Source organism: Dromiciops gliroides, chromosome 4, assembly GCF_019393635.1.
Source record: "Dromiciops gliroides isolate mDroGli1 chromosome 4, mDroGli1.pri, whole genome shotgun sequence".
NCBI lineage: Eukaryota > Metazoa > Chordata > Mammalia > Microbiotheria > Microbiotheriidae > Dromiciops > Dromiciops gliroides.
In genome coordinates this window covers 52,789,092-52,815,668 of record NC_057864.1, presented here as the reverse complement: position 1 = coordinate 52,815,668, position 26,577 = coordinate 52,789,092, and the positions used below count along the sequence as shown (strand labels likewise).

At 38.0% G+C, this 26,577-nt stretch overlaps 2 protein-coding genes across 2 annotated transcripts in view; both read right to left on the bottom strand.

Annotated features, from left to right (window-relative positions):
- The window catches only part of ATF6 (activating transcription factor 6), a 210,551-nt gene that overhangs the window by 76,479 nt on the left and 107,495 nt on the right, over positions 1-26,577 (bottom strand).
- Positions 11,825-12,589, bottom strand: LOC122753334 (proteasome activator complex subunit 3-like). Its single transcript, XM_044000698.1, has one exon. The coding sequence runs from the start codon at positions 12,587-12,589 to the stop codon at positions 11,825-11,827; it is 765 nt and encodes a 254-aa protein (XP_043856633.1).

Sequence of the window (26,577 nt, the reverse complement as noted above, 5' to 3'; positions counted from 1 at the left end):
AGTTTGCCTTAAGCCTATAACTTCAGCAAACATTCATCAAGCACCTAACACTCTTGACAGTACTATAATCATCAGGATCTAGAAGTATGTTTGAATTTAACATAATGTGCCTTGTAATATGGACTAATATTTAATCAAAGTTTCACATACTGACAATTGTAATAAACCAAAAAGTTTGATTCAAATTAATAAACTGTTCATAATAATGTGTAAATAGAATTATAATTTATGAATCTGTTCACTGTTCTTTCCTGTTGTGGATATTAAGCTACTTACTTTTTAAAAAGAACATATAAGACAGCATAATTTGGAATAAAAATCCCCAAAGTATGTATCCTGAAGTGAACTATCTTGTTCACTTAAAAATTGTTACAGTTTTAAGTTATCTTTTCTTGTGTCAATCTAGTACTTTATATCTCTGGACAACAGTTACTCTTCTAGAGGACCTCAACCCATGTGATTCATTCCAATCCTGTTTTGGATTTTATCTGATCATTTTAATAGACCAAATAAATTCTTAAGTAAGCAATGAATGGATACTGGAATTAGCCATAGTACAACTATGGTTTTAACATTCAATATTAATACTTCAGTGGCCCTTTTCTTAAAAAGGAAATGGGAATCATGGGAAAACCATACCATAGAGGGAGAGTGATATACACTCTAGAGAGTCCTTTTGACTAGGTTCAAATCCTTCCTCTGATTCTTGTGACCTATGAAATGCTGGGTCAACCCCTTCACCTCCAACTGTTACATGAAGGGTGTGGATCAGATGGCCTGAGATGCCTCCCAGCTGCAGATCTGGGATTCTGTGACTAATAATGAATTTTAACATGTAACAAATGCCAAGCTCAATGCTCCAAACGTAATTTGTAAGATTATGAAGAGAGCCATAAAAACCATCCACACTGAGCAGGCTTTTGACCCTCCTTTCTTGGAGGGGCAAGGGCAGAAGTTTCAGTCAGTTCAGAGTTTCTGCTTCTGCTGAAGGCACAGAAGGGTAACTGAACAGAGAGTTTTTCCCCAGTCTTTGCAAACAGAAAGTAATTAGCAAATGTTTGGCGAACTGAATCAAACCGAAAGACAATAAGGTCAATACTTTTGCTTTACATAAAATACCTTTAATCCAAAAAATCTTAGGCCCACCAATTTATTATCAAATTTAACTCATTAACCCTAGAAGAAATCCTCAAAGATAAGTACTAACTAGCTCATGTGGAAAAAAGTCGAGGGAAAATGATTTTCAGAATTACAGAGAAAGACATTAAAACTAAGCCTTCAGAGGACTTCAAATGGTGGCGTACTAGGAAGCAATACAGCAAGCTTCTCTCCAGATGCCCCCTAACAGATTTAGAAAATGCATCAAATAGGGAAATCCAGAAAGTCACAGTGAGTCCTTTGTCAGTCTGCTGACCCTGGAGATAAGGTTAGGTCAGGAAGCTGCTATGAGTGAAGCACTTCAGTCCCAAGGGAGAGGCTGTATACCAGGGCAAGAAAAGGTCTTAGATTCAGATTCAGATTCAACCCTAGACCAAAATTTGGACTGTCAGTATCACCCACCAGTCCCTGGTCACTGATCTGGGGCAGAGTAGGAAGAGGACCTATACAAGGGAGTGGCATTCCAGATAGAAAGGGTGTAGTTAGAAAAAAGGAGGAAGTATGGAAGGCAGCAGCAGCAGCGGTGGTGGTGGTGGTGTGAATCAGACTTCAGGAGCAAAGCAGGCACTCACTCCCAAAGTGGAGCCTTACCAACTGAGGAACAACTGTGGCCAGACCCAAGGGGAACCTACAATTCCACCACTCTGAGCTCAGACAGCTTTCCCGGTAGGTGACGGGTAGAATGAGGAGTCTACTCTTGCTCAGATGCAAACTCAAGTCAGGAACTTGCAGAACTTAGACAGGGAGGCAGCAATTAGACTTTGCCCTCCATCAAACCACTCTGGTAGTGCTGAAAGTTTGCATAGTGGATAAAGTGCTGGGCTTTAAGTCAGAAAGATGCGGCTTCCCTAAGTTCAAATTTGATCTCACACGCTTACCAGCCGTGTAACCTTAGGCAAGTCATTTTATTTGCCTCAGTTCCTCATCTGTAAAATGAGCTGGAGAAGGAAATGGCAAACCACTCCAGTGTCTTTGCCAAGGAAACCCCAAATAGGGTCATGAAGAGTTGATCGAGACTGAATGACAACACGGGGTGATGCACGTGTGTCCCCTCTAAACTCATCATTATCAGGGGATTTTATAAAGGGATTAAGTCTGTGAGTGGTTCTGTTATATCTTGATGATCTTAAGAATAGAAAACAGGGGAAAAAAATACACTGAGAGGAGAGAGTGAGGGGAAAGGGGCAGGAAGTTCAGAGAAATCTTTTTCATATAATCAGGGTGCAAAAGAAGACATCTATACAAACAAGGAGGGGAGAATGGGGGAAGAGCAGCAGACACTTGAACTGAACGAGCATGCTCATGTGCACACACACACGGCTGGTTACAGAAATATATTTTTCAGCAAACAGAGAATAGGAAAGATGGAGGAGATGGGAAAAGGGGTAATTACTTAGAAGGAAAGTAGATAAAGGGAATAATTCTAAGCAAAACAAATTCCAAGGCCAATATTTATAGGTGGATTTTTTTTTTTGGTGGCAAAAGGACTCTGAAGAGGTGCCTATAAAATGGGTAATGGACAAATTATGGTATATAAATATGATGGAATACTATTGTGCTAAACTCTTTATCATCAAAATGACCAAAAAGGAATCCAGGGGCCTAATGGTGAATCAGGCTACCCACCTACTGAGAGAGAGATGAAGGACTCAGAATGCAGAATGAGACACATTTTTTTAGGATGTGACCACTGTAGAAATTTCTTTTGATTAACCATACAGGTGAGTCATTTTTTTCCTTGTGTTCTCCCTGGGGGAGGGGGGATGGTGGAAGGAAGGGGAGAAGGCAGATCTTGGCTGAATGAAATAACAACTATATATAAAGAAGAAAATTTGGGAAATGATAAAAACAAAAAGCCCGTTTCCTGACTCTTGGTTTTATTAACAAACCACTTTGCTCTCAATTTCTAATATTTTTATCAGTAGAGCTATTGCAAAGAGATGCAGTTTTCATTTTCAAAATTCTAACACTAATTTCTAATTTTGAGTTTCAAATTCTGTTCCCTTGCAGCCCTTTCCCTACTCATGGAGAAGGCAAACAACATGATACCTATTATAGATGTGGTATCACACAAAACATATTTCCCTATTAATCCTATTGGGAAAAAAAGGCAAGAAAAATGAAATAAAAAACATGCTTTTATCTGCACTCAGAGTTTATCAGTTCTTTCTCTGGAAGTGAATAGCATTTTTCAACAATCTTCTGGAATTTTCATGGCTAGCTGTATTGATCAAACTAAATAAGTTTTTCATGGTCAATCATCATTATGATATTGCTGTTACTATTTATAAGGTTGTCCTGGTTCTGATTACTTGACTTTGCATCTATTCATATAAGTCTTCCCTGACTTTTGGAACCCATCCCCCTTGTCATTTCTTATATCATGTGAGAAAACAATGGGTTTTGGAACACCCAAAGAGGTGTTCCAGGGGATGGATTGAATTAAGAATGATTGGCTTGACTGACTTTGCTGATGAACTCACTTAAAGTTAATTAAATTAAAACCACACCTACCTGGCCCTCAAGAGGGTATATTCTCAGAGAGTGTGAACTCTGACCTCAACATGGGACCAGCCTCAAGTCCAGTGAACCAATGAATTTGGGTGATGCTAGCCAATTAGCTTGAAGCAGTGTATAAGGACCTCCTCAGCTCCAGACAGAGAGAAAGCTCCCAGTACTGTCAGTTTGGGACTCAGACAGGCTCATGGTGGAGGACTTGAGGAAGAACCAGGCCAGGCTGGAGCTCTGGCTAAATAGGCCTTTTCTTAACTTTCTTACCCAGGTGTTCTCTTTTTACTAATACATGGTATACTTTAATAAATGCTTAATGCCAGCAAACTGGTGCTAAAGCTTCTAATTTATAAGTAACAAATATATTAGAAACCCCAGCTAATTTTCCCTATACTTGGGACAGAAATAAGGTGACCACACATTTAATTTTAAATGTCCCAAGCACAAGAGCACTCCATCACAATCATATGCCACAAGTCATTTAGCCATTCCCCAACTGATGGCATCCCCTCAATTTCTGATTCTTTGCCACCACAAAAAGCTGCTATAAATATTTTTGTGTGCATGGGTCCTTTCCCTTAGAGAACTGATTTATTTTTTGAGAATTGCTTTTTTCTTAATAAAAGAGTCTTTTTGTTCAACAGAGAAATTTAGATAGAAGTTTACAATAATTTGCAGTTGTTTCTGAAGGAAATGATTTAATGAAGTCATTGGGAAAATCAAGAAAAATACTGAAATAAAAATTAGAAAACTCCATGGAATCTAGATGATTTAATTTTCAGCTAGAAAGGGTTATGGTCCTCCATAACCCTTTGTCTTCATTTTTTAAAAACTCTGAATTGGATTGGGGGAGGACTCTGGCCATTAGCACATAGTCCTAAATACTTCTCATCCATACACACTTAGCTGCTACAAATTTCCTCAAATCTCATTTATCACAACAAAAGTAGAAGAGAATTTTTTTGAAAGTAGAAGGGAATTTTTTTCCATTGCAGATTTTCAATTAGCTAAGAGTAGTATGCATGAATATTTGCTCAAGAGAGAAGCTATTTTGGTTTTTAATCAATCTTAGTGTTTCTCATGGAATTAGAATAATTTGATTTCTTTCTCCTTAAATGCTACACCATCTTGCTAAATATCAATTTCCCTATCCCCAGTGAATAGCAAGTTCAGAATGGATTCAGGAAGCTTGTGAAATGATCACTGGGTTTATATGTATTTAAATAAGTTACATTTTGGTTTCATTTTCCAATGCACTTTGCAGATAAAAGTATATTTTTACTTTCAAAAAGATTTGAACCTATACCTCTCTAACCCTGAAAATTTTGAGCTAGATTACATAGTGGATAGATGGAGTTGGAATCAGAAGACCTGGGTTCAAATCTTCATTCACACACATACTAGCTGTATGACCCTGGGCAAGTCACTTAACTTCCTTTAACCTCAGTTTCCTCACCTGCAAAGTGGGAACAATAATAGCATATTCCTTACTGAGATGTATGTACACACATATGTAAAGCACTTTCCAAACTTTAAAGTGGTTTATAAATGTTATTATTACTATTATTATAGATATCTGCGTATTTTATTCCCCCATTAGGCAATAAGCACTTTGAGGGTAGGGGCTGTGTCTTATCTAGGATTTCTATCATTCTGACCTCCTAGCATTTCCCTGTACACAGCAGGTACTTAATAAATTTTTGTTGCATTAAACTTTATCACTGGGAAAATAATGGGGTTAAAATGTGGCTTTCTGGGGGGCAAGAAGCTAATCAAGTGATCGCTGAGTTTACATGCATTTTAAATAGTTTACATTTTGGTTTCTTTTTTAATGCATTTTGCAGATGAAAGTGTATTTTTACTTTAAAAATTAATCAATAGCTATTTTTCCATTTTTTAAAGGAGAAACAACCAGAAGCAATAGTATCTGATTTGTTTGGATTAGAAACATTTTAAGTTTCATAACATAAAACAAATATATATTTCTCTCACAAGAACATTGTGTCAATTTACTAAGGGAGCTAGGTGGTACAGTAGAAAAAACCCTGGATTTAGAATCAAGATGACCTGACCTTAAATTCTGCCTCAGATACTTACTAGCTGTGTGTAACCCCAGGCAAGTCTCCCTGCCTCAGTTTCCTCACCTGTAATATGTGGATAATAATAGCATTATCATGGCTGTTGAGAGTATAATAGGAGATATTTATAAAACCTTTTGCAAACATTACCTTACAAATGCACACTGTTATTACCACAATTGTGATGCTTACAAAGTGTTTTGATATCTTTATGGTGTATTTCTTGTTTAATAAATAGAATTCATAATAGAGGAAGCATAGTAGAGTGAAAAGGCAGGAGACTTGGATTCCAGGATGGGATCTCCCCCTAATTAGCAACAGAACATGGAGAAAAGCACTTAGCCACCCTGGATCTGCTTTCTTGCCTATAGTCAGGGCCTTAGACCAGAGCCTAAGCCACTTTTCAGTTGTAAAACTCTGAGATGTTAAAGTAGATCTGTATTCACTAGAAGATTTCAAAGTTCCCTACAAATATTTTCTGGTAAAATACTTCCAACATTGAACTGTAGTAATTTTGGGAAAAGAGACTAAATGACTTACTCATAATCATAGAACAAATCCATGGCCATGATGGGAAAATAAGTTTTCCTAATTTCTTGTCTAGTTCCTTTTCATCAAATCCTATTGGCTCTTAAAAAAAAAAAATCTCTCGGGGCAGCTAGATGGAGCAGTGGATAAAGCACTGGCTCTGGATTCAGGAGGACCTGAGTTCAAATCTGGCCTCAGACACTTGACACTTACTGGCTGTGTGACCCTGGGCAAGTCACTTAGCCCTCATTGCCCCACCAAAAAAAAAAAATTCTCTCTGCCATGAAGAATAAACAACTCTACTGTTCTATTCATGTGAAATAATTATCTGTGCCCAGACTCATTACAGCAACTTCTCCAAACACTTTAAAATGCAGGTGTGGGGGCAGCTAGGTGTCGAAGTGGATAGAGCACCGGCCCTGGAATCAGGAGTACCTGAGTTCAAATCCGGCCTCAGACACTTAATACTTACTAGCTCTGTGACCCTGGGCAAGTCACTTAACCCCAATTGCCTCACTAAAAAATAAATAAATAAATGAATGAATGAATGAATGAATGAATGAATGAATAAATGAATGAATAAATGAATGAATGAATGAATAAATGAATGAATGAATAAATAAATGAATAAATAAATAAATGAATGAATGAATAAATAAATGAATAAATAAATAAATAAATAAATAAAAAAGAAAGAAAGAAAGAAATGCAGGTGTGACTAAGCTTACCACAATTGCCAGTGATTAAGCCCCATTTCATAAATCAGTACCTTAATGCCAAGGTACAACAGCTTGTCTCATGTTTAAAGGTTTACACATGCAGCTTTATGGCCCAATGGATAGTGTTAAGACTTGAGCAAGAAAGACCTGAGTTCAAATCTAGCCTTCAGACACTTATGAGCATTCTAGGCACTGAGATCATACAGTTAAAATGCCAGGCCTTGGAGATAAGAGTGTTTTGTTTGAGATACAGCTCAGAAGAAGCCAGTGTCACTGGTTTGTAAAAGGACTAGAAAGGAAGGAGGGGCCCAGGTTAAAAAATGGCTCTGAATGGCTGATAACAGTTTTGGTTAAATGATAAGTCAAGACTGTAGAAAGTAAAGAGAGTTCGAGGAAAGGAAGTAGAGGCACTGATTATAGACTAACCAAAGGAGAACTGGTGACATAATTGTTCTTAAATCTCTGTAATTAGCATAACTTAAAACCAAAACATGAATTTTTAAAATGTGGATTTATTTAACATTATTTTTATTATTTAAGACTGGTACTTTACTCAGCAGGGGAAACGAAATCATTTTGTTTCTTTTTTTGGGGATGGGGCAATGGGGGTTAAATGACTTGCCCAGGGTCACACAGCTAGTAAGTTTCAAGTGTCTGAGGCTGGATTTGAACTCAGGTACTCCTGAATCTAGGGCCAGCACTTTAACCACTTTGCCATCTAGCTGCCCTGGCTTTTGTTTTAATATCACAGTAATTTTTGGAAATAAATTTCCCCTACCTCTCAGAATTGAAGCTTCCCTGGGCAACAAAGAAAAACAGTAAAAACAATGGTACAGTGTTTATGTGTCTGATAATATAGGCAACATTACTCACTTAATCCCCCACATCTATGTTAAGAGGAGGTATGTTTCATTTTTTTTTCCAAGACAATCATAGTTGCTGGAGTTTTTTTAGTTACTCAGAGTTTAGTCTTCTTTTCATTGTAGATCAGATAATTTCAGTGATTCTGATAAAGTTCAATTTCTGGTTCTCCATTAACTAGTATACATATTTGGATTTTAAAACTTCCATGGGAATAGATAGAAATTTACCCCTCTCAAAAATCTGTGCTAAAATAAAAAATAATCTCAGCTTTACTTATAAAAAGAATAAAAGTATAAAAACCATACTGAGGCTTCTAATACTAAGTACATGACAAACTGGATAATATGTGCTGACAGCAAGTGCAAAAAATAGGCTTATCATACAGTGAGCCATCCAATCTGTTAACAAGAGTTTCCTTGGACCCCAAGCCTTTCCCTAAAACCCCCAAAACCCTATCAATAAAAAAATTGATTTTTTTTTTTGGCTAGAGGAGGGCACTTCATATAAGTGCTCTAATATAATTTGGTAGTAGTAGAATAGAAAGAAAACTACAGATTATGAATTAAAGTACTTCAACATTTAGCAAAAGGTCTAACCTGGATGTTACAGTTGAAATATTTCAATTCTAGCATGAAGTTTGATAGAACAAGAGTAAAGGGAAAAATCAAAAGATAACAGTTGTGTTACACATATAATAAATCTCTAAACTTCACAAAATAACTGCTGTTGTTGAGTAATTGTTAGGCTCTAGGAGTGCTCACAGACCCATCTCACAACTGTGTGTAGCTAAATGTCTTTGTCAATGTTATGAATTGAAGGAGTGTGTCTGGCACTATCCTCAATCAGATATGACACCTTAAAAGGAAAATACGGAAAAGGAAAGCTTCTTGAGAACGTGGAATGTAAACAGATTAAAGAGTCTTTCCATTAGGCAACTTCCACTTGGTGGTATGTTTTTTTAAAGTTCAGATCTGAAAGGCTTGAGCTCTCCATAATTATTTCTATAGAAAAGTAAACTTGTTTCATCTGTTGATATCATTTTCCAGGTTTTTAGATTTGAGGGAAGAAAGGCTTTAACTACTCTAGAGATGAACTGAGTTACTAATTATACTTTAAGTTTCAAATCTACAATTCCATTCTGAGATATGAATATAAATGCTAGTCCTAGGTAATGGGTACATTTTTAATACCCAGCTATCTTTGAAATACATACAGGAGAATGGAATGCAGAGATCTGTGTGTTTTAATAACTTCACACATGGTGAATAATTTCTTTTTAAATTCTTTTAGGGATAAGACAAAAAGTGAAAAAACAGAAAGCATGCCAAGAATATACTAGGTACACTTTGAAAGGCTGGTTACACCTATTTTAATGAACACTGCTACCACCCTAGCAAAACGAAAAACAGCCCACCAGAAAAGCAGCTTGCTTCAAAGACTCATAGATATTTCTCTAAGAAAAAAAAATATGTAAAAGAAAACATCTCTGCTTTAAATCTTTAACTTCTCTAACTTTTAGAAAGAATGTTTTTACAGCAGTTCAGAGTGGCCTCTATAATAAATGTTCATGGTAATTTTCACCCACAGCAACCAAAATACATTAACAAATACAAATTCCAATGGGAAAGAAGATTTATTCAAAAATTTCTTTACCATGGGAGAGACTGATGATTCTTGTTAAGCAGGTAGATAAAACTACTTTCTGATCACATCTTGACAAAGAATAGAAAATAACCAATGATGTGATTCCCATCTGCTCTAAGGAACCTCTGACAAGTTCAGATAATCTTGTTCTTGGTCTAACAAAGGACTTTAAAAATGGAAAAAACCAAGTCACCCTAAGCACTAGTTTCTGAGATGATATATTTTTGCTTCATCAATCTTATGGAATGATCACTTAGATGAAGGCCTATAGGAACTTATCCTTTATCCATTGGGAAAAAAAAAAGTTTAATTTCTGTTATTTGTCTTTCCTCCTGCCTATTACTATAGGCATTTCCTTGTCAAACATAGTTACCTTCTTATTACTTGAGGTCTTATAACAAAGTATACTATGGTAGTCTCAATTCCAGATGTCATTTCAGAACATCATGTGAACTTCGGACACACCCAAAGGATTATGGCTAAAAAACCAAATGGAGAAAAAACAAGGCTATCAACTTCCTATGGAAATCATCTTATCCCTCACATATAAAAGTACTAACAGAAGGGAGGAATCTGCCCACTCGTCTTCAAATTCATACAGCAAAATTAGCACAAATGCCTCCTTCCAGTCTAAACTCAAATATAATTTGCAAAATATAGACAAAATGCTACAAGAAAGTATTTTCTAACAATAAACTGTTTACTCATCTAAAGTGAACAGAGATGCATGTTTCCCTAGAAAAAGTACCTTGTTGTGAGGGTAGATAAAGTTTAATCGGGAAGGCAAAGATGTAGAGGAACTGAAGATGACAACTGCAGAAAAGGATCAATTACCCATTTTCAAGAATTCCTCTCAAGTTTGTAGATGATTTCAGTATGCTCAATAATTTACCCTACATCTTCAGTGTTATGTCTAGGAAGTACTGCAGAAATAGCAAAACCTAGGGGCAGCTAGCTGGCACAGTGGATAGAGCACCGGCTCTGGAGTCAGGAGTACCTGAATTCAAATCTGGCCTCAGACACTTAAACACTTACTAGCTGTGTGACCCTGGGCAAGTCACTTAACCCCAATTGCCTCACTAAAAAAAAGAAAAAAGAAAGAAATGGCAAAACCTAATTCAGGCCTTTGGCTTGGAAGCTGCTATGTGACCTTAGGCCAATCACTTCAACTTTGTGCCTTTCACATCTGTACAATGAGAATAATATTTCAAACACCTGTTTCACAAAGCTGCAGGATAGCTGGGAGGAAAGAGCTCTTCCTAAACTTTAAAATGCTATAAAAATGAGTTAGTATTATTATGTCTATAGCTTTTAAAACATCATACAACAAAACTGAGCAACAAAGATAATGACCTATTAATAAAGTTAATTCAATTCATAAAGAAGTTAATCAACAGATAACTCTGGTGTCTTGTTGCCTAGGGAGAAAAAATAAGGTTACAGTGAAAAAGACATCTTCTGGGAAGAAAAATGAAGAAGGAAATCGGGTGGAGAAAGGGGGGAAAATGCTAATGTGTTAGATTGATCTAAATATGTCTCATAAAACAGACTGAGAACAAGTAGATGCAAGATATAATGAACATACACAGGTAAACAGAGAAACTAGAGAGCTGGTCAGAAAAGCCATTCCCAGTTAGTTCGACTCATCAACGCAGAGGAGACCTACATGTGCATTTGTACAGCAACCCTTAAGATATATTACTCTGCATATGCTTTTCTTTTTCTTCCACAATGGTGTTTGGGTTGGAAAATACCAAAGGGAATGAGTCAACCTGAAAGGGAAAAACATACATCTGAAAATAAAAATCAGATAAGCACACTTAAGCCATCATAAAATGTTAAACCAAGTTTTATTTCAACCTGCTAAATTCATGGTATACAATGACCTAAACATATATCCCCTTCAACTCCTTTCTCTGCAAAAACAAATGATGGTGGAAAGGGAGAATTCCTGAGGTCTTAACAAAGTAACACATTGCAGAACCGAGGGAAAAGTTTCATTAACTTCTCTTTTAAACTTTTGTTTTGAATGAACAACCTTTGGAAAAGTTCGGTGTCACCCATGCCACAGTAAGTCACCTCCAAAGCTGCTTTCCTTAGAAAGGCAATCTTTTCTCCTTGGCCAACCCAGCCCCTCACACGAGATGGTCCGTCAGCAATCCCCCCCAAAGGAAAACAAGAACAACACAAAACCGAAAGAGGGTTCAGGAGGAGCCGCGTGGGAGTCGAGCCCACCAGAAGGGCGGGCGGTGGGCGGCTGATGCCCGGGCCCAGCGCTCGCTCGCAGGCCCGGGCGGCCATTCTAACGATGGGGGGGCGGCCTCAGTACAGGTTCTCGGTGTTGGCGCTGCGCGGGGTCTTGATCTTCTCGATGTTCTTGAGGATCACGTCGTGCAAGGTGGCGTACTGGTTCCGCACATGCAGCAGGATCTGGCGCACGCTCAGGTACTCGTTCTCGTCCACCTCGGCCACAGTGCGCCGGTAGTCTTCCACCTGCGGGTACTTGACGATCTTGGAGACGAGCTTGGCGCGGGTGTTGTAGTAGGTGGAGAAGCGGCGCAGGTACGAGGCGGCCGTGCTCTCCACCGTCCACAGCTGGTCCACGGTGTCCTCCTGGATGGACACGCCGAAGTTGTTGCCGTCCTCCACCTTGGGGATGAGCAGCTGCACCCACATGCGCACCGTGTTGCACTTCTCTCTCAGCAGCTCGATCTCGGGCTTGACGCGCTCGATCAGCTCCACCAAGTGCTGGTTGCTGCGCAGCAGCTGCCCCTCGCCCCCCGGCAGCGCGGCGCCCTTAGCGGGCGGCCCCGGCTGCAGGGGAGCGGGTGGCGGGGGCGGCGGCTCGCGGTTGGGCCCGTCGCCCGCGGTGTCCGGCGTGTCCTGGGCGGCCAGCGGCTCCGGGGCCGGCACCGAGCGGATACGGGACAGGTCCTGCAGGCGGAGCTCCTGGACGCGGCTGTCCAGCTCCGACAGCTTCTGAGGGAAAAAGGTGGACACCAGGTCCTCGGCCTCCTGTGCGATTCGGGCCCGAAACGACTCCACCTTGCCCTGCACATCCTGCTCCACCTTCAGCGGCGAGGCCATGGCCGGGCCTCCGGGCGAGCGTCGTCGGGGCGAACGCGGCCTCACTGTGCTGCCTCGACCAACTCCCAACAGCCCGGGCCCGCTCGCCGGAAGTGACGCCCCGCAGCCGCGGCGGCCCCAGGCCCGCGTGCGGGGCGTCGGGCCTCGCGGGCCCGCCGGGTGGGGGAGCAAGGCGTGCCGGTCGGGGGTCCCGGAAAACCCCGCTCGTGGGCCTCGGCTCCCGGATGCCCGGGGCGCTGGAGCCAAAAGGACCGTCCTCGACGTCTTGGAGAACCCCGGGGCCGCCTGGGCTCACCGAGAAGACAAGGCCCAATGTGAGCGGCCTTCGAGGCACTTCGTGGGGGCTCTGCTTCCATAACCCCCTCTAAGCGCTGCCAGGCGGGGGCAGGGGGCAGAAGGCACCGGCCCGCCTTCCCTTCTATTAAAAAAATTACCTAAGAGAGCCCACGGTATCGTGTGGAGTGTCACCCGTGCCTGCCGGCTGCTGTGAGATACCACACCTGAACCTGGGCAATGCCTTTTCCCTTTCCTCCACGGAAACCTGGCTGTCCTGTCAACGAGACCAAGCTGCTCCCTGATGGACCCCAACCTTTTTAGCACCAGGATTTTCAGAGATGCCGTTGTCAATCTGCAAATAGGCTGTTCCCTTACTCAAAACTGTGGATGACCACAATGTAGGTTGGGTTCCCAGATACCAACTACCAAGTATGACCTGCTGCAAAAAGCACTTATCTCCAACATATCTTGCCGACACTTTTTTTATACCTAGGAGCCTTCCTGTTGTCCCCACCATTAAATGACTGAACTCTCTGAGAGCAGGGATTTTGCCTTTTTGTCTGATTCCTCTTTGTATCCCCAGCACTTTAAAATAATGCCTGCCAAGATGCTATCCAGGAAATTGTGGATGACAGAAAAAGTAAGTGGGTTGGTCATATAGCCAAAGCAATCACTCAATCAACAAGCAATTATATTAAGCATTTATTACATGCCCTTGGCACTGAGCTAGGCCCTGCAAATATAAAGAAAAAAGTGAAACAGTAGGGAAGATCCACAGCCTACTCTAATGCCATACTTGTAGCCAAGGAATAGTTTTGAAAACCTAGATGACAGTCTCTAGGGCATAAGGTATATTCTTTCTGGGTCTCAGAACCCCATTATTTTCTCACACTATAAAGAATTTACAGGAAGATGGGAACAAGAATGACCCATGGATGAGAGGGCTTGACACTTGGAACCCCCAAAGATAAATTCACAGCTATTAATAACAAGATACTCCAACTACTAGTACTCCTTTTCCATCCCACTCCCCTAAAGAAATGGGGAGGAGATGGATCACTTCCTGCCTCCCCATCCTGTTGACAGATAGGTTCTGTACTCATACAGCTTGGATGAGATGGAAGTCAACAAGTCTATTCCATCATCTGAAATGGAGGACCACAAAGCCCCATGTAACATCTGTCCTGGCAATGGGGTCCGGGGGCTCTCTAGGTCTCCTACAGACCTCTTCTACTGTGCCCCCCCCCCCAGCACCTGACCTATTGAAGTTAAAAACTGCTGGACTTTGCCATCCACCCACTGAGTACGATCCCTTGAGAGGGGCTGTCCCACTTTTTCTACTACTATCCCCAGTCTTATTCATTATCTATTAGTATGTCCAGGGAGCATACCATGCATATGTTCTTTGGATGCTACATAACTAAATGAAAAAAGTAATCTAAATATGACTGCCTTTTTGACCAAGATATTCTAATGCACACACATACCAACTACAGTTAAGAGGAAGAGTCACCAAAATAAGTCTCTAAAATCACTTGTTAACCTACTAGTCATTCAGAGACATGATCTTTAGGATATATGGTTAATATACATTTAACACCAATTGCATTCTTTACAACAACCCTATGTTGTTGTTTTTAATCCTTATTTATATGTGGAAAAAAGTTCAAAGAGGTCACAAAGTTAGTATTTAAGCTAGAATTCAAATCTATGTGACCTGACTCCAAGTCTAGTAAATTTTCCACTAATCCACTACAGACTCAAGTTTCCTTTACTTACACACAAACATGAGAATTCTCTATTCATCATTTTACTAGGCATCTATCAAAAATAAACAGAACATCTGTTTTTTTATTAGTATTTAAGCTCAAAATTGAAAACCAAATTCTCATATTTTCTAAGACTTCATCACAGATGTAAAGATTACTTTGGAGACATTTCCTTTTACATCATATTTTGAACAAATTTCCTGCTCATCAAAATATTCAACATGGTTGCTTCAGAGCCAGTATTTCTACTTACTTGTAAAAAATAGCTTAGTTGATGGAAAGAGATATAATTTCTGAAGAGTAAAGTAAGAATAGAAAAACAGTATACAAAAATATGAATGTTATGTAATTATAATTATCAAATCTGTCCCCAAATAAGAGATGAGATATGTAGTCTCCCCCCCTCCCTTTACTGAATAGGTGGGAAACTATGAGTGTAGAATACTACATATGCTGTCACAATCAACTGATGGGTTGGTTAGTTTTGCTGAACTGCTTTCTTTTTTCTTAGAAAGCATCATCCTTGGGTATGAAAGAGGCAAGTGATATATTCTGAAGTGGAGATGATATTTTAAAATTTTAATATATCAGTACAAATTTTGTTTTGTTTTGCTGGGCAATGAGGGTTAAGTGACTTGCCCAGGGTCACACAGCTAGTAAGTGTCAAGTGTCTGAGGCCAGATTTGAATTCAGGTCCTCCTGAATCCAGAGCTGTGCTTTATCCACGGCACCACCTAGGTGACCCCTAGTACAATTTTAAGTAGCTTTGATGTAAGTCATTTGCTTCCATTTTTAGTAAAAATTTTAATTTCTAATGCAGTGTAATGGCAACTGCAGAGCTACTAAAGCATGACAAAGATATAAATTTCTAGTTATAAAAGGTAAGAATTATTTATATTATTATTAGTTGAGCTGTTTGTTAAAACAAATATAAAGTTCTTCGTGGGTTCTCACTTATTTTGTCGTGTGATATATCTTAAAAGTATGTCCTGTTAGAGAGAATGCTAGATTCGGAACCAAGAATACTTGGGGTTCAAATCCTACATCTGACACATAACTAGCTCTGTGACCGAAGTGGATTAACTTTTTTGTTTCATTTGTAAAATCAAGATAATAGTACTCATCTTATAGGACTGCTAGAGATAATTTATATAAAACACTTTTCAAACATTAAAGTGCTATATAAATGCCAGTTATTCTTTATTACTGGCATATTTATTGTCTTTGTTAATCCAAATTGCATTAGGGTATAAAGTTGTTCAAATGAATTCCATCACCAAACTCTGCTTGTGATATATGTCTTCCTTGTGTGGTCCTGGCCTTTCTGATCTGGTGTCTCTGCCACTTTTCCCTGGTAATTCATGCTCTTTTCTTCAAACATCACAGAAATAGCTCAGACCAGGAAGTTGCAAACGTTTAGCAGGCCCTATGTAATCTGATCATTGTCCTCTTGGGCTCTGGAATTCCAGGCTATGGTTTGGGTCTAGGGATGCACAGTTAGAAACTTGCCCCAGATGGAGCTCTAGTATGCAAATACTGGTCCCAGGACTAGTTACAAAATCCTCTTGCTTCTAAAGCCCTTCCTACCTTTCCAGTTTTCCTACTTGATTCCACATCTTATATTCTATAATCTGGTAACATTGGCTTTATTGTTTCTCATATAGGACATTCCATCTCTAGATTCTTCCTTTTCACTGTTTCCCCCATGCCCACTGGTTTATTTCGCTTCCTTCAAGTCTGAGCCAAAATCCCACCATATGTAAGAGACCTTTCCTGACACTCTTAATGATAATTCCTTCCTTCTGATTATCTCCAATTTAACCTGTATATGTCTTGTTTGCATATAGCAGCTTGCCTGTTGTCCCCCCTCCCCATTAAAATTTGAATTCCTTCAGGTCAGGAATCTTTTTTTTTTTTTTAATTTTCTGCATCCCCAGCACTTAGAACAAGGTGCCTAGCATATATACTAAGTTTTTGGCTGGCAACATGCCAGCTGTTATTATTAAAATGAAATCAAAGAACAGCGGGAAAAACCTTACTGTCATCTTACTTTTTGGCAGTTGTGATAGGTAATAGAGCTAAACAGTTTTAGACATAAAACTGATTATTTAGACTATGTTCTTTAGGAGCCTATCTACCCAAAATGTGAGCTCCTTTTTCTATTCTTTTCAAGTACAGAATATGATTTTCTCATGTATGTATCTATCTAGTGAGACACCAGAATTCTACTAGTTAGTTCCAGTAATACTTGGCTATAAAGTTCTTAAAAAATAATCTTCACTAAAATGTCTGGAGCCCCACTGTCTGAATTTCAGAAAAAAACAATGTCATCGTTAAGTAACCAACTAAGGAAAAATGTTTGAAAATGCACAGTTGTGGGGGCAGCTAGGTGGCGCAGTGGATAGAGCACCGGCCCTGGAGTCAGGAGGAACTGAGTTCAAATCCGGCCTCAGACACTTGACACTTACTAGCTGTGTGACCCTGGGCAAGTCACTTAACCCCAATTGCCTCACTAAAAATATTAACAAAAAAAAAAAAAAAAGAAAAAAGAAAATGCACAGTTGTGCTCCCAAACAGGCTTAACAAGGCTCCATGACCTAAATTGTCCTCTATAAATTGTCCTCTATTTAAAATACAGAAATATAAAGTATTAGCTATGGGGCCAAAAGAAGTGTCTTTGGGATGCTAGGGTAGTATACAAGGCTCAAGGGTGATACAGGAATCCCTACCACTACCATTTATTCATAACTTGTTACAAGCATTTGTTTTTGTTGGTTTTTCAAAAAAAAATAAATATTTTAAATGAGGAAGATGTAGGAAAATGCATAAGCATAATTTCTGTGGGTTTGTAGGACTTACTTTGGACTATATCACCAGGCTTAGGGTAAGGTAGGGAAAGAGGGGATAGGGCTTGAAAGATACAAGTTAAAACTCATCTAGAATGACAAATTTCATGAGACATGCATACTTTATTGCTACAAGTAAAGTAGTGGTTAACCAAATATTTTATTCTTGTAGAAAAATGCTTCTATCTCTAAATGGCAAATTCACTAAGCTGGAACCCAAATTTTGTGGCATGGCCTACAAAAATATCTATGTTCAAAACAGTTTTGGAAGTTTCTAATTCAATTTAACAATTTTCACCACCAGATAATAAAGAGAAACCTTTAGAAAACTAGAAAATGACTATCATAAAAGGATCCCAGGAAATAATGAATTATTCAAAGTTCATTTTAAATTACATCTCTAAATTTGATTAAATTCTGGGAAATTATTTCTCAGGAGTCCAAAAATTTGCTAAGGTACCTTGATATAATGGAAAATGCCCCAATCTAGTGGTGAGGTAACTTGGGTTAGTGCCTTGATCAACATGCTAAGTGAACTCTGGAATACTTCATCTTTCTAACAGGATCACAGACTTAGGGCTGGGAAGAAACTATCTACTGATGTTTCCCCCCTGCCCAAAGGCAAACTGCCAGTAGGCAGTAAATGATCCTCAATTACTTCTACAATTCAATATGTTGTGGTGATGGTAGTGGTGTTTGCTTAGTATGACTGTTGGTAAATATTACCCTTATTTTGGCCAAAATAGAAAATTTCTTCAAGAATACCCCCAATGAAATTAAATAAAATGCCAAGAATACAGTATGATTTCTTTGTGAAAATATTCAAGTATTTTCTTTTCCTTTACTGCCTAAAGAGGTAGTACAGTGGTTAGAGCACTGGGCCTGAAGTAAGGACGACCCGAGTTCAAATTTGACCTCAGATACTAGCTATGTGACTGTAGCCAAATTATTTAACCACTCTTTGCTCCCTTTCATCAACTATAAAATGGGGGTGATATTAACACCTACCCTAGAGGGTTGTTGTGTGGATCAATTACAATATTTGTAAAGCACTTAGTACGGTGCTTGGCAACATAGGTGACTAGCAAATGCTTGTTTCCTTCTTATTGTCCTTAAATTGAACTGACCATGATAGGATTATAGGTATAGAGTTGAACAGTCATTAAAGACTACCTAGTCTAACTCAATCATTTTATTAATAAAAGCCAGAAAAAGTAAATAATTTGCTCAAGGTAGTGGTAGAATTGGGATTTGAACTCAGGTCCTATTTTTCCCAGTTTGGCATTCTTATATTTGAACCACTCTGTCTTCTTCATAGTAATGGGACTAATTACTGTAAAAAGTTATGGCTTAAAAATCATTGGTAAACATATGTGCAAAGTTAGGATAACTATTCCTTTTTTATATTATCCAATATAAACTGATTGAATTCATTAAAAAAATAAGATAAATTTCACAACTAAAAAGCTAGTTCTAAACATCTGAGGCTAAAAAAGACTTCACTAGAATGGAATTCAAATATTTATGATCTTAAACCCCCAATTTTTTGGTATCATTTAATTCAATGCAGTTTAGGGTTTATAATCCTAAACAACTTATCTTTTTACTACCCTGTTGTATCTGAAAAATCATAAATCATGGATGGGTCCTAGATGAAAAGCAAGAAGCCAAAACTGCCTAGGTGCTATACAGTAAAACTCTGACATACATGAACAAGATTAATATATAGATATGAAGGTTAAAAAAAACAAACAACTACCCCAAATCTTCCAGACAAACAGGGTCAAGTGGTGATTAAAAACAAACAAACAAAAAAATCCCCCAAGGGAGTCAAGACAACTCTGAAGGACTTATGAGGAAAAATGCTATCCGTCCCCAGAGAAAGAACTAATGGAATTCAAATACAGATTGAAACATACTTTTTTAACTTTCTTTATTTTTCTTGGGGCTTTTTTTGTCTGTTTTCTTTTACAACATGACTAATATGGAAATGTTTTGCATGATTACACATGTATAACATATCAAATTGCTTGCCTTCTTAACGAGGGGTGTGGGGAGAGAGGGAGAGAATTTGGAACTCAGAATTTTAAAAACAAATGTTACAAAATGTTTTTACATGTAATTGGGGGAAAATAAAATACTAAATAAATAGTTTTTTAAAAAATAAAACAGGGGCATCTTTATGAAAAATATAAGAGACTGCCAAGATGGAAGAGGATGTTAGGCTTATTATAGCACTACCTTTGGGTTGGACTTTTCTACCTCTTGGTTCAGTCCCTTGTTACTTTCCTGCTACATAGTTCCTACTAGGTCCAAGAACTCAGAATTGTAGAGGAACTCTTCCTCAGAGTGTAAGAGCGTTGATTTAAGTTCTTCTGCTTGCCCAAGAACTAACAGATGACTTTGCCACTTTAGTTCTCTGGTGCTGTTTGGGGTCCTAAAAGGGTGTTTCCTGGAATATGTGGTTTCTAGAAAAGATAAATTTATTCAGGTTTTCTCCCAGGAAATCTATGTCCAACCATCTTCTCTTCATCTCAGCTCTCTTCTCCTTATCTGTCTAGCTCTCTGAAGACCCAGACTGTGAATCAACCAATTAATCTTAGTGTGTCATTGGTAGGCAACAAGTACATAGGGCAAGGTGAATTTACAGTTTTCAAAAGACCATCTTCAGTGCCAAAGCAGGTTCTCAGCCTTTAATCTTTCTAGTGAGGAGTTAACCTTGACCCAATATCCTCTTGGACATACTCTCTACACCAAAATCAATATAATTTAAAACAATTCACTTGAGGAGAGCAGAGAGCACTCTTCATGAGTGAAGATCTTTATCTAATGTTACCTATATTTAATGTAACCTGAACCCCCAAGTCACAGATGTATCATAAAGTTTAAATGTCAATCGAGTAACTCTATTATTGCATAAAACAAATGCTGTGATATCCTAAAAATGAGCTTTTCCCCCATAGAACACATGGAAATCGAAAGGTTCGAGGATAAGTGAAAGGACCCACTTTCCTTATACTTGCTAAGGAGTAAAACAACGATATTTTGCAGAATGAATCCTTTTTGGTCATGTACTGTGTTTATCTTCTCTTTAAATAACATTACAAGTACACCCCTTTTAAAGACCTGTTTTAGGGTTTCATCTGTAGTTTTCTCCCTTGGCTCAAATATAGATGAATAGCAGGAAACAAAAAAAGTGACAGATGATAAATGTTATGCAACTTGAGTCTTGTTCTTTATATACGGTAGTGATGTGAACTATACAAATATATCATCTGTCTAGTTTTATTTGGTCTCCACCACCTAGATTTGGGCAATAAATTAGGCAAGCCCTTACTCTTTCATTATAATGACCTATAGGATATGCTAAGATTTCAAATAAGTTTTGTTGTTTTGTTTTGGGGTGGGGGGGGTGTTTGTTTTTGCAGGGCAATGAAGGTTAAGTGACTTGCCCAGGGTCACACAGCTAGTAAGTGTCAAGTATCTGAGGCCGAATTTCAACTCGGGTCCTCCTGACTCCAGGGTCGGTGCTCTATCCACTGCACCACCTAGCTGCCCTTCTTCCTCAAATTAGGTAAGGAACCCAAACCTTTTTTTGTTATCTTTAGTTTTCCTTATTAGCCTCAACTCATCCTGATCTCTAGCATTCTGGGCACTTTTCTTAAGCACCATGTCACACTTTTTTATTGTTCCTAATTGCCACTTCTAGGCCCCACCTTTAACACTTTCATTCAATGGCCTCTTCTCTGAAGTTTACTCCATTCAGATTTAACACCCTGTCCAGCTTCCAGTTCTCCTTTCTCAAGTTCAGTACCTGACTCACAGTCATCTTCCTTTCTACCCCACAACCCACTCTTACACTAGTACACTTCAATTTACATACCAACGTCCTCTCAAATACCCTGGCCAGTTAATGTCCACAGAGTCTGAAAAGATAGGTTGACACCAAATTATGTGGGGCTTTAGAAGAGAAACCATTTATATTTGATCCTAGAGGCAAAACTACTGAAGACTGAAAAGGGGAGGTTACATGGCTAGATGTATCTACTTCTTTTTCTTTAAAAAATTATTTGATATAAAAGTTAGCTCTCTATAAGGGAGGGGGAAATCTAGGAAATTAAAAAAATATATCCATTTTTAAAAGAAATTGAAATAGAGATAGAGTTGCCAGTGTCTTGTCAAGTACTATAACTAGATTTAGAAACATGGCTTTTATGCCATGCTCTTTCATTCTTCACACTTTTATTGTGAGAGGGAAATTTGCCCTATGATTAAAAAGCTTTCCTTTATCCTATCATTACTTTAAATAGAAAATTATAAATAAAAATATAAAAGATGGTTTCCTTTGTTTAAAATAATCTGTTGGAAGTAAAATTCTATGTTCTCTAATCTTACTGTAAATGATCTCTCTTTAATTAACTAGAATATAGTCTCACTGGTCCTATACCCCCCATCCCTATATTTCAAGCTGTACCGGGCTTAGAATTATAGGATCCTAGAGCTGGATGGAAACTGAGAAGTCATCTAGTCCAACTTCTACTTAATAATAAGAGCTATGATTTTAATTGCACTTTAAGGTTGACAAAGCACTTGATGTATCTTCACTCATTTCTTTTTTTTTTTTGCGGGGCAATGGGGGTTAAGTGACTTACCCAGGGTCACACAGCTAGTAAGTGTCAAGTGTCTGAGGCTGCATTTGAACTCAGGTAAGTCTGAATCCAGGGCCAGTGCTCTATCCACTGCGCCACCTAGCTGCCAATACATTTATTTTTTGTTTTGTTTGTTTTTTGGTGAGGCAACTGGGGTTAAGTGACTTGCCCAAGGTCACACAGATAGTTAAGTGTCAAGTATCTGAGGCCGGATTTGAACTCAGGTCCTCCTGAATCCAGGGCCAGTACTCTATCCACTACGCTACCTAGCTGCCCCTTCACTCATTTCTGATTCTCACAACAATGCTGAGAGACAGGTTCTATTATTACCTTCATTTTACAGGCAAGAAAACTGAGGCTGGGAGAGGTTAACTGATTTGCCCAGTCACACAGCTAGTAAGTATCTGAAGCAGGATTCAAATTCGGGTTTTCCTGACTCCATGCCCAGTCCTCTAATTTATGCTCCCTGGTTGCCTACTTGGCCCCTTCTTTTTTTTTCTTAAAGACCATGGTGGTTGTTTGTGTGGTTGAAGAGTAATACAAAGAAACAAAATGGAAAGCCTAATGGATGTAAACAGCTGGAGGTGATTTAGAAAAAGAACATTTATGGAGTCCACTTTGTGCACAGAACACCCATTCTATTAGATTCATTTATATTACACACTGAAGGGAAACATAACATAATTAAAATACCTGACCCTTAACTTGAGAAAGCTTGCTGTCTAAAAGATTATGGGGAAAATACATACAAAAAACTCAAACAAAAGCAAAAATTCAAAATTAATTAAAAATAGAAAATTAAACAAAAATTATGAGATGTTAGGATGTATAGAGTAAGAAGAGCCAGTTAGAGCTACCTTAAGAAGGGTTCACATGGACTGTTAAAAGAGACAGCCCAAATTAATAAAATACTTTAAGTATGAATAGTATTTACAAATTATTTGCTTCATATCCATCCTTGTGATAAGGAAAGTATTACTTCCTTTTTATATATGACAAAATTAAGGATAACAGAAATGAAAGAAAATAATAGCAATACTGACTATATATAGCCCTTTAAAGTTTATGAAACATTTTATGTACATTTTCTCATTTGATGAAGTGACTTGCCATCAGATATTAATAGCTGGAGCAAGTGTCTGAGGTCGAATTTGAACTCAGGTACTCCTGAATGTAGGGCCAGTGCTTTATTCACTGCACCACCCAGCTGCCCCCTTAACATCCATTTTTAAAACTTGAGTTCCAAATTCTCTCCCTCCCCCAACCCCAAAGGAGGCAATTTGATATAGGTTATACATATAGTCATGCAAAACATTTCCATATTAAGTCATGTTGTGAAAGAAAACAGACCTCCCCCCCCCAAAAAAAAAACCCTCAAGAAAAATAAAGTTAAAAAAAAAAAAAAGCTTCAATCTTTCAGTTCTTTCTCTGGGGATGGATAGCATTCTTCATCGTAAGTCCTTCCGAATTGTCTTGGATCATTGTATTGCTAAGAATAGCTAAGTCATTCACAGAAGATCATCCCACAACACTGCTGTTACTTTGTACACAGTATATTTCACTTTGCATCAGCTCATGTAAGTCTTTTTGTAAGGTTTTTCTCAGAACATCCTACTCATCATTTTTTACAGTACAATAGTATTCCATCATAATCACATACCACAATTTGTTCAGCCATTCCCCAACTGATGGGCATCCCCTTAATTTCCAATCCTTTGCCACCAGAAAAGAGCTGCTATAAATATTTTTGTACCTATAGTTCTTTTCCTTTTTTTTAATCTCTTTTTGGGTGCAGATCCAGCAGTGGTATTGCTAGGTCAAAGAGTTGCATCAAACATTTCTTTTTCTTTAAGGCATCAAACATTTCTAATAAGACCTTGCTATCCAAGACTTACAGGAAACTATACCAAATATGAACACTAAGAACAAATAGATAAGTGAGCCAAAAAATTAAAGTTAAAAGAACTATAAACTGGGGCAGCTAGGTGGTGCAGTGGATAGAGCACCGGCCCTGGAGTCAGGAGTACCTGAGTTCAAATCCAGCCTCAGACACTTAACACTTACTAGCTGTGTGACCCTGGGCAAGTCACTTAACCCCAATTGCCTCACTTAAAAAAAAGAACTATAAACTAATAAAAAACATTTGAAAATTTGCTCCAAATCACTAATAAGGAAAATGTAAACAAAATAACTCTGGGATTTTACCTCACAACCAGCAAATTGGCAAGGATGGCAGAAGTTAGCAATAGTTAGTATTAGGTTGAGGAAATTTTTAAAAACAGGCACACTACTACGCTGCTGACAAGGTTATCAACTGGTCCAAAGACTGTGTAATGTAAGGAATTTGGACACACCTTTTGACTTCAAGATCCTTCAGATGAGTATAAAAACCAAGGAAATCAAAATACAAAAAGAACATTCCTATACACATTAAAATATTAGAAGTGGTACTTTTTGAGGGAACAAAGAAATAGTAACAAGATAGATGTCCTTCAATTAGAGAATACCTAAATTAATTGTAGTACAAGTAGAATATATTATTGTGTATGACATATGAAACAATTTGTATAAATGGGAATTAGTATAAATTAGTATAAATGGGAAACTTTAAATGCATTGATGCAAAGTGAGGTATGTAGAACCAGGAAAACAATACATACTGTGCCTATAACAGAATATTGTATAATCATAATAACCAAGTTTAGCCTCAAAGAAGAGAAAATACAACTTCCATCCTTTGTTGTAGTGGTGGGGGACTATGGGTACAGAATACTACACATACTATCAGGCTTGGATAATCAAGTGATTCTTTTTTTCTGACCTGCTTTTTTCCCCTCATTTTTATTTTTTGTTGCTAGGAACAGACTTGTATACAGAGCAGGGGAGAAATATATTAAGAAAAGGTGATGTAAAAATAAAAGATGAAAAATGTATATTTTAATTGAGAAAATCTATGTATTTCAAAAGAAATGAAAAAAAAAGATAAAAGGCCTTTAGAAAGGTAAAAATAGCAGGTAGCTAAACTAAGAGAGGTTGTTTCATTTTTTCCCTTTCAAAAAATATAAATATCTTTTTTGCCAAGTTAATTTATTCATTTTTTTCTCCATGTGGACAAGGAATTTCCTTGAATGGCTATGGAAGTAGAAGAAAGAAATTGCAAACTTCCAAACATTATGTAATTATATTCAATTTAATGAATCTCAGAAACAAAAAGAGGGGGCTGCAACTTTTTTTAGTTCAAGTTTATTTTATTTTCAGTTCCAAATCCTCTCTCTCTTTCTGTCCTTCTCCTATGCACTGAGAAGGTAAGAAAAACAAAACTCAATACAAATACACAGTCATGCAAAATCAATTCTCACATTAGCCATAACCAAAAATATGTTTTAAAATTTTAAAAAGAAAAAGAAAATATGTTTCTATTTTCCATGCTTCAAAGTCCATCAACTATCTGGAGGTGGATATGTTTCATCATGAGTCCTTTGGAACCATGGTTGGCCATTATGTTAATTAATTACAGTTACTAAGTCTTTCCAAGCTGATTATCTTTACAACATTGTTATTATATAAATTGTTCTCCTCATTTCACTTTGCATCGATTCATACAAATCTTCCCAGGTTTGTCTGAAACCATCCCTTTCATCATTTCTTTCAACACAATAGCATTCTATCATATTCATTTATTGTAATTTATTCAGCTATTCCCCAAATGATGGACATCCCCATAGTTTTCAATTCTTTACCACCAGAAAAAAAGAACTGTCATAAATAGTTTTATACATATTGGTTCTTTTCCTCTTTTTTGGTCTCATTGGGGTTTACAGACCTAGAAATGGTATTGCTGGACCAAAAGGCATGCTCAGGTTCAACAGCTTTTTGGCACAGTTCCAAACTGCTCTACAGAATGTTTGGGACTAGTTCAGTTTCATCAACAGTGCATCAACGCATTTACTTTCTCCTTTAGGGCTATAACTTTCTGAAGAGGCCTTGATAAATCACCATATCTACTTCAGTGGCTATGCTAAAGTATTCATGCTTCTAAGGATTCTCTAGATTTAAATGAACTGTTAAAAAAAAATTTGGCTACAACGGAAATGATACATAAGTAAAGAGAGCTCATATCAAACTGGAATATTTCTTTGCTACTATTTTATATAAAGGAAAAGGATTATCCATGAAAATAAATCATGGTAAACCTTTTGAACAAAAATAGTCAATCTACTACACTAAAAGCTTTTCCTCTAGTAGCTCTTCCCAAATTTCAAACAAATGTTGCTCAATTTCATGTGAAAAATATAATGGCTCCACTCTCTTTCCCTAACACAAAATCAATATGGTTTGACACTATACACAAACTTTCTGTCAAAAGTAAAAACTGAGGACCCGACTCAAAAGATCTGATGGTTGATGAAGCTACTAAACATTTTATTAATTCAAGAAGAGTTGGAATA

Excerpts from the sequence above, each read along its gene's own strand:
- LOC122753334 (XM_044000698.1), bottom strand. The coding sequence starts at position 12,589 with ATGGCCTCGCCGCTGAAGGTGGAGCAGGATGTGCAGGGCAAGGTGGAG.